At 40.5% G+C, this 9,164-nt stretch overlaps 2 protein-coding genes across 2 annotated transcripts; both read left to right on the top strand.

The window, feature by feature from the left end:
• Positions 1 to 875: 875 nt before the first annotated feature.
• LOC112175072 (protein SIEVE ELEMENT OCCLUSION B) lies at positions 876 to 4,801 on the top strand. Its single transcript, XM_024312736.2, has 7 exons — positions 876 to 1,151; positions 1,269 to 1,367; positions 1,899 to 2,356; positions 2,465 to 2,574; positions 2,748 to 2,890; positions 3,048 to 3,527; positions 3,871 to 4,801. The coding sequence occupies exons 1-7, from the start codon at positions 933 to 935 to the stop codon at positions 4,489 to 4,491; spliced, it is 2,130 nt and encodes a 709-aa protein (XP_024168504.1). The 5' UTR covers positions 876 to 932; the 3' UTR covers positions 4,492 to 4,801.
• A 2,129-nt stretch (positions 4,802 to 6,930) lies between these two features.
• On the top strand, positions 6,931 to 9,153 carry LOC112178943 (leucine-rich repeat receptor-like serine/threonine/tyrosine-protein kinase SOBIR1). The gene has a single exon (XM_024317225.2). It carries the CDS (start codon positions 7,017 to 7,019, stop codon positions 8,928 to 8,930), a length of 1,914 nt encoding a protein of 637 aa, XP_024172993.1. The 5' UTR covers positions 6,931 to 7,016; the 3' UTR covers positions 8,931 to 9,153.
• Positions 9,154 to 9,164: the final 11 nt, after the last annotated feature.

The following is a 9,164-nucleotide window of genomic DNA, read 5'->3' as shown; positions in this document are numbered from 1 at the left end:
CTCTTCACATAATTCCTTTCTTCACGGCAACACATATAGCCTATAGGGTTGCGATTGAGATTCACAGTTTATTATTGACGAAGGGGTTCGACAGTTCATGTGATTCACGACGTTGGAAAGTCTGCAGGAAAGATTAAAGACACTTGGGGCAGTTTATCTACGTATGTACGTTGCTTACTTAACATAATTTCCAAAAGAGAAAAGAAAAAGGAGAAAAAAGAAAAGAAGGTGAACAATAAAGATTAAAGAATAATACTAGCTAGGGCTTTGCCCATTTAGGTGCTTGGCAAAAGTTTGATTTTCATAATTAACTTCATGTTTATGTTGTTGCTTGTGATGAATCAATGGCCTTAGTCTAATTTGTCTGAAGACAATTTGCTCCGAATCAATTTACCAAAAGTTAGTTCTTATGTTCGTTTCTTAAGAGTTATTAACAATGTGTTCGATAAAATGTCTAACTACAAGAGAAAACTTGATTCAACGATATTTCGGACAGGTGAAAATAGCAGTTCAACAAGCATGGGGACTGAAGTTTCGTTGAGACTTGAGAGCTTCTTCATCTTTCCCTTGTGAAGAAAGAGAAAGATTCCCGGATTGGTGCACTAGCGGGTAACTATCATTACTATTAGATTGATTAATCTGTTTTAGGCCTTTTTCCTAATTGCAGACTCTACTTTTTTTTACTGATAACCTCGAATCCAAGACAGAGAAATGCCTAAATACTATCAAATTAATGAAACCTTATGTCCCTATCTAGTATGTGCCTCGCTTTAACTTTAATTAGGCTCACCTTGCAAGCAAGGTACTTGTTCATAAGGCTTTATAACTTTTATTCCATCTCCCTCTCACTATATAAGGCATACATTGTGTGGAGCTGTAAAACCACTCCAACCAAATTTCCCACTTTTCTAAGCCATTTGAAATTCCCAGATATGGCTAGCAACCCACTGAGGCGAGCTCCTACGATGCAAAATGTGATTAGGAGGGACAGAAGAGGATCCATGCAATCTGATGATACTGCATTGGTGAGGCAAATTCGGGAGACTCATACTCCTGGGCGCTCCAACATTGTCGATGTGAAGCCAATTCTCCATGTCATTGATGAAATATTTCATCGGTCTACAGCTGGCACTGATGGCGGCATTCTACTTGTATTCTCTTGTCCTATTTGATCTTACCGTCCTAATATTTAAGCCTAGTTTGAAATGCAGTAATCAATGTACTAATTATTGTTTATTCTGATCACAAAGTCTTTGCTTTTGATGCAGGGCACCCATGTAGATTCACAGGAGGATAGGACCTATTCACTGAGTTATGATGTCTTGCTCCAAGGATTGTCTTATCTGATACAAAAGATATATATCGAGGTTATCTTGACTAAGACTAGAATTGAATGCAGATTCTATTAATCTTTTTTCTATTCTCTTACAATAGCAATTTTTTTCTAAAGTTGATAGCTTTTGCTCAAAGAACCATCTATAATTCTGTTTATTTAGACCACTTCCATTATAAAAGCAACTTCTTTTCTTCTCAGAAACATTAGCATACTTCTCATTAGATCTAATCTTGGACTCCTGTATTGTTTTTGTAGTAGTTAAAAAGCAAAAAGATCATTTCAAATGTCTAAATAAGTACAAGCTGAAGTAAACAAACAGAACATGTACTCACTCAACTCTAATTTTAAGGTGAAGTGGATGTGTATATAAGAAGTTCAATGTTGTTTTCTTTTACTGATATATTCATTGGTTAATAAACTATCAGTTAGTTGTTCCCTTTTGAAACACACCCAGAAACCATAGTTTCATCTAACAATATTAGTCAATCCAAATCTTCTATTCTGTGCTAAATTGTTTATGCAACATAAAACTCAGTAACTAAGCTGTATCTGGTACAAGCAGATAAGTTGCCAAAGCTTAGCTGGTGCTGATGTGCATACAAGTACAATGGAGTTACTGAGGTCCCTTTCGAACTATTCATGGGAAGCAAAAGTGGTGCTAACCCTGGCCGCCTTTGCTGTGTACTATGGAGAATTCTGGCTTGTGTCTCAGCTTTGTACTACAGACCCACTAGCCAAGCCTGTGGCCATCCTGAAGCAACTGTCAGACATAATAGAGCATGCAGCCTCGATAAAACCTCAGCTCGAGGCCATTGACAACCTCATCAAGGCAATCACCAAAGTTACGAAGCTCATTGTAGACTATAGCGATATGGTCAAGCTGCAGTCTCAGTACATTTCTGAAGACACACCACCACTGTCAATTGCCACGGCACATATTCCTGCTGCTGCCTATTGGGCCATTCGAGCCATACTGGCTTGTGCCTCAAATATTGCTATTCTAACAGGCGGCAGATATGAGTAAGTAGGCATGATTGGATCAAACTATGAAGCATGATGCTTCCAATTCGATCATGATTTCAAAGTGTGTCTAATCTGATAGAAATTATGCTGTGCTCAAATTTATAGGTATGCCGCATCAACCACAGAGGTATGGGAACTATCAAGTCTGGCCCATAAGTTGAACAATATACATGAGCATCTCACCACTGAACTTGAGAACTGCCGTCGATATATTGGTGAGCTAGCCTTTACATGTACCACGTTTGCATAACATTTAGGGAGGTGATAGTTGTGGTTAAGAAGTTTAACTTAGAAGTTAGCTAGAAGTTCATGATCTCTCGCTTTTGCTTTCAAATTTCGCCTTAAACTTAACAAAGGTACTGAACAAAATTCACCATATTGAATTCAGTGGAGAGGAGATATGATGAAGATTACAAGAATCTGATACACCTTTTCCGAAGCCTCCACCTCGACAACATGAAGAACTTACGGGCACTAATTTCCCACAAGGATGATATTCAACCTCTAGTAATTGGGAGAAGCAAAGTGAGGGTATAGTTCTCAGCTTATGTACATATCTTTTGCGCTCTGCATTCCCTTGGCTTCGCATTTCTTTTCTCTTTTGCTTTTGTGAAAAGCCTGACTTCATACTTCTAATATGATGAACCATAAAATTGATTCATATATATCTTTTCCTTGACATAAACAGTTCAGTCTTGAAGTACTGAGGAGAAAGCATGTGTTACTACTAATAACTGATCTTAGTCTGAGTTATGAAGAGATTTTGATTCTTGAACACATCCACAACGATCAGCAACATAGGGCAGAAGTTGAGTATGAATTTGTTTGGCTCCCCATCGTGGACGCGGCTGTTTGGGATGAAGCAAAACGAGATAGATTCGAAGATTTGAAGTCAAGGATGCCGTGGTATGCTGTGCACGACCCTTTGATTATTGAACCCCCAGTGATCAAGTTCATCAGAGACTACTGGCATTTTGATAAGAAGATGATCATAGTGTCATTGGATCCACAAGGAAGGGTGTCCTCCGAAAATGCCTACCACATGCTGTGGATTTGGGGCAATGTGGCTTTCCCATTCTCTGATGAGAGAGAGACAGCACTTTGGAATGCAGAAAGTTGGAGACTCGAGCTCGTCGTTGATGCCATTGATCCAGAAATATTAAAATGGGTATGCAGTATTCCGCTAATTACAAAATTGTTAGATACTCAGGCTATTATGTTTATTAAACTGTCGATTCAGCAACTTAACATTGTTCTGATTAACATTTAACAACATAGTATTCCAGTCCCTGACGGCAAAACTTACTTGGTCCATACTTGTGTGTGTGTGTGTGTAGGCCGTAGGGTAATGTTATTTTATTATAAAGTATATGTTGTGATGTAAAACTATGAGAGTACCATGTAATAAAAAAATGATGTATCTGTTGAATGGCTAGATGTATCTATACGTTGAGCCAAAATGCTGATGTAACTACAACTAACTACATATATGGTGCTGCATGCTTTATCAGATAGACGCAGGGAAATACATATGCTTGTTTGGAAGTGATGACATCGAGTGGATTAAGAGATTCACACTGAGAGCAAAAGATGTGGCAATACGTGCAGATATTCCCTTGGAATTGGTTTATGCAGGAAGAAGCACGGCCACCAAAGAGAAACTCCGGAAACTCAACAGAACCATTGATGCTGAGAATCTCAGTCGCACCTGGTCTGATTATACATCCACCTGGTTCTTTTGGTCTCGACTTGACAGCATGAGGTGCTCAAAGGCTAAGCACCACATGACTGTAGACAATGATCCTATACTGAGAGAGGTCATGACTCTACTTAGCTATGATGGAAGTGACCAAGGTTGGGTTATGGTGTGGAGGGGCTCAGCTGAGACTGTTAGAGCTAATGGACACCTGACTAGCAGCACCCTTGATGACTTTGAGAAATGGAAAAGTGCGGCTGCTGATTTAGGCTTTGTGCCTGAACTCAGAAATCAGCTCAAACAGCGCCACCAACCAATTCATTGTACTCGTTTGATCATTCCTGGATTCGGTCCGGACATTCCAGACAGAGTGGTGTGTACCGAGTGTGGTCGTGAGATGGAGAAGTTCTTCATGTTCCGCTGCTGCACCGATTGATGTGTAGTTGTCATCCGCTGTTTCATTGTGACAAACCATCTTGGACCTTTTATGCTACTACTTATGTTGGGAGACTCCCCAGGTTGTGCAGTGGTGCTACTTCCCTAAGAGCCAAACCATCTGTTGTTTGTTATATGTATTAAGTATTAACAATAAACTTGTTTGTGTCAATTACTTGTGAACTGGCTAGGACTCTTGAGCACAGTTGTGGCTGTTGAGTTTAGACTGTCTAGGCTGTTTGGGTTGCTATAAGAATAGTTGAAATAATAGTGCTTGAAAGGCTTCTTCAGTACTAAAATTACTCCTCTGATCTCTCCACCTACTTCACATTAGATTATGTACTCTACTTTTTGTTGTGGCCAGAACTCTTTACTGGAATAGTTGCTCTCAGACCCCAAAAAAAAAAAAAAATTGAATAGTTGCTCGGACAAAATATCTTTACTTCCACTCTCTTTAGATATAAATTCTAGCTATAGAGAAATATGTGTGGATCTCTTTCATCATCAGATAGCTATGTTTACCATTCAATCAACAAAGTATTGATTAAGTTACTAACCAGTTTTCTTTTGAAATAGAAATGTTTATGTATACTATCTATTAAGAAACTGTTCCGAATTTGAGTAAGACAGCAACGATGGAAAGCAAACTGAGAGGTGCGAAAATCTCCATCTCTAACCCATCAAGTACACAGCTAACTCGGCGGCTCAACCTAGAACGTACAGTGATATTTTATGATCGATCACTACTACATTCTGGCGGATCGAGCTTCATTACGATCGAGTCTTTGAACCCTTTACAGCTAGAAGACTTGGAAGTCAAGATAACTATATATGAAGCTCGATTCTCAGTATGGAACGAGTTTTATATATAGTTACCCGGCCTGAACCCTTATTTCTTCTTCATTTTCCCGACTTCCAGCCTGCAGATAGATACGATAATATAAGAGGATAATTATAACTAACCAACATCTTTATTGTAATTATACAGCATCAAGAACAAGAACAGCAGTATTGACTAATAGAAATGCAAATTGGAAATTCGGGGCAAGTCAGGAAGACAGAGACTAGTGGACTCTGTGGGAAGCTGGTTGGCCCTAGCAAGAAAATGAGCGGGTGGGAATATTAATTTCTGCTTCAGTTCAATATCAGATTATTAATGTAAAATATGATCCAACGGCCAGAAGAGTCTGCAAGACTTGGCATTTGCTTTGTGTTGACTTGACCGACGGAGATGTGAGGCAATGACTTGGAGTATAAGCGGAAGCTTCCCAGTCAACTAATACACCAACGAACAAGGCCACTGAAGTCTGAAAATTCTCTTTGACACATTTGGCGCTCTCTGCTTTGCGTGTGGAATGGGTTCCAATACAATGGACTAGGGTTTTTTATTATTAGAATTTTAAATCATTCAACCCATCAATCAAGTTAAATAATTAGTTGTGTAATAATGACTTTCATAATCATCTGTAGTATTCTTCAGCAGGTCGTATATTGTAAACACCCAACATTTCTTATTTTAAGAGGATAATGCAGGTGTGCTCAACGGTTTTTGAGAGATTGTCAGGGACAAGTACATTTAACGGCTGAAGATGAATTCACAAATTTTTTTTTTTAGAAGGAGAAACTTGAACACTTTCATTGAACATCGTTACAAGAAGACAACCACATTATGGAAATAAACTCTAACTAGTAACATTCACCCCAATGTCCCCAATGAAAAGAGACCAATTACACAAACAAAAGTAGGGTAAAACCAAACACGGCTTCCTAATGAAAGCCCCACAAATGAACTGTGTAAAACAAAAGTAGTAACCCAACGATGAAGCAGAGAAGCCTTCACCAATGACCTGTCACTTCCAGAGAAAAGGAAACCATCATCGTCGCTTGATCAACGACTTACTCAAAAGGGAGAGTAAGTTATTGTAATTTCAACATTTAGATTCAATACATATGACACAATCCCTTAAAATTGTCAATTAGATGAACAACTCTGAAAGGTAATATGTTAACTATACATGTAAATTAACATTCCACTAATTTATCATTTTACTTCTAGTTCTCTATATGCATGATGCATCAAGTATGACAATTTTTATTTTCACATATAGTATCAAAGTCGTATGTTTCAGTAATAAATAATTATAAATTTTGCAACTATAATTTTACGCACATCCCTAAACATTTCAAATTTAAATATATTACTCATCAAATAATGGATTGTTATCTCATTCTCTACAAGATCGTAGTGTACAATTGTCTCACTGCCTTTTCAATTTTGCAAAATTGCAATTTTCTATTAAGGTTCTTTTACAAAATTACATAGATTTCAGAAATGTAATGATTGGATAATATATAAAGAAAATCAAACTTTGAATAATCGATTCAATTTTCTGAATGGGCTCCACTCGCTCTTCATTATTTTCCACATCCTCCTCCTATATAAAACAAACCCCAAAACAAACCTAAGCTGAGTAAGCATGAACTAGTCTACCCCTAGTCCACAATTTAAAGCCAGCCGGCCGAAAAATGGACCCTTTTCCAGGCAAACCGCAGCTCCTCCACCTCCTCACCTTCCTCTCCCTCCTCTTCCTCATCCACGGCGGTAGGCTCAACCTCGACCCTTCAGACCTTCAAGCCCTCATCACTGTCCAAACCCACCTCGGCTTCCACACACCAGACAGAGCCAAACCCACCAACCCATGCAACACCCCCGGCGTCTTCTGCGAGAGAAGACTCTCCAACAACACCTACGTCCTCAAAATCACTAGACTCGTCTTCAAGTCCCAACTCCTCTCCGGCTCTCTGTCTCTGGCAATCGGACAGCTCTCAGAGCTTAAAGAGCTCTCTCTTTTTGACAACAACCTCATTAACCGAGTCCCGCCTGAAATAGTTGACTGCAAGAAGCTGGAGATCCTCAACCTCGGAAACAACCAGTTTTCGGGTGAGGTTCCTTCTCAGCTCTCTTCTCTAATCAGGCTTCGAATACTCGACCTCTCCTCCAACAAGTTCTCCGGCAACTTGAGCTTCTTGAAGCATTTTCTGAACTTGGAAAATCTCTCCATTGCCGACAATCTCTTCTCCGGGAAGATCCCAGCTTCGGTTCGTTCTTTTCGCAATCTCAGGTTCTTCCACTTCTCGGGAAATGAGTTCCTGGAAGGCTACGCACCTAAGTTGAAAAGGGTCGAGGTTTCAGCTTCTTCCGAGGTTCCAAGGCGTTTCATTTTTGCTGAAACATCAAACCCCACCAACGCAGCAAAAACCAAAAATAGTAATTCAACCGCTCAAGCACCCTCAGGTTCTAATGCTCATGCTCCAGGTCCATCTCCACTACCGAAGAAGAAGAAGAGCAAGAAGAAGAAAGTCGGAGGCTGGCTGCTCGGGTTCTTCGCCGGAGCGCTGGCCGGGAGCATATCCGGGTTCATCTTCTCTCTGCTGTTCAAGCTACTCTTGGCTGTGGTTAGAGGAGGTGGAGGCAAGGACTCTGGTCCGGCCATTTTCAGTTCCCTGATTAAGAGAAAAGAAGACTTGGCTTTTCTGGAGAAAGAAGATTGGGATGCTTCGTTGGAGCTCATCGGAAGGGGAGGATGTGGACAGGTTTACAAAGTTGAGTTGCCAGGAAGCAACGGGAAGATAATCGCTATTAAGAAGATTAATCAACCTCCTAAGGAAGCGGCAGAGCTGACGGACGAAGACAGCAAGCAGATGAATAAGAAGATGCGTCAAATTCGGGCGGAGATCAATACCGTGGGACAAATTCGACACCGAAATCTGCTTCCTCTGTTGGCACATGTGTCCCGGTCGGACTGTCATCTGCTGGTGTATGAGTACATGAAAAATGGGAGCTTACATGACATGTTGAATGAGGTTTCTGAAGGGAGAAGGGAATTGGATTGGTTAACAAGGCACAGAATTGCAATAGGAATCGCTTCAGGGCTTGAATATCTCCATGTCCACCATACACCTCACATCATTCACAGGGATCTGAAGCCGGCAAACGTCCTGCTTGATGACGATATGGAAGCTCGAATTGCAGATTTTGGGCTTGCGAAAGCAATGCCTGACTACCACACGCATATGACGTCTTCAAATGTGGCAGGAACGGTTGGTTTCATTGCACCAGAGTATCATCAGACATTCAAGTTCACAGAGAAGTGTGATATTTACAGCTTCGGGGTGTTGCTCGGGGTACTGATCATGGGAAAGCTACCGTCTGATGTATTTTTCCAGACTACCGATGAGATGAGTCTGGTCAAGTGGATGAAGAATGTGCTGACGTCGGAGGATCCTAAGCAGGCTATCGACTCAAAATTGATGGGAAATGGATTTGAGGACCAAATGCTCTTGGTTCTAAAGATAGCATGCTTTTGCACAGTGGATAACCCGAAAGAGAGACCTAGTAGTAAGGATGTTAGGTGCATGTTGGATCAAATCAAGCATTAAGTATAGATGTATGAAATGAATGGGAAATCCCACTGGATGGATTGTGTCTCATATGTATCATCCAGGAAGTTGTGTACGTAATGTTATAAATAGCATGATGTATAAGAAAATATTGTGTTTGCAAACCTGCGATTTCAGCAGCCCGTCAACTCCCAGCCCGCTTCTGCCACCGCCTCTTTCCAGACCCAACCTCATATCTCGACCCCAGCCAAAATTGACATGAGATCCAGCTAC

Source organism: Rosa chinensis, chromosome 7 (genome assembly GCF_002994745.2).
Source record: "Rosa chinensis cultivar Old Blush chromosome 7, RchiOBHm-V2, whole genome shotgun sequence".
NCBI classification, from domain to species: Eukaryota; Viridiplantae; Streptophyta; class Magnoliopsida; order Rosales; family Rosaceae; genus Rosa; species Rosa chinensis.
Note: the sequence above shows the minus strand (reverse complement) of the source record. Positions and strands in the feature narration are given on the sequence as shown.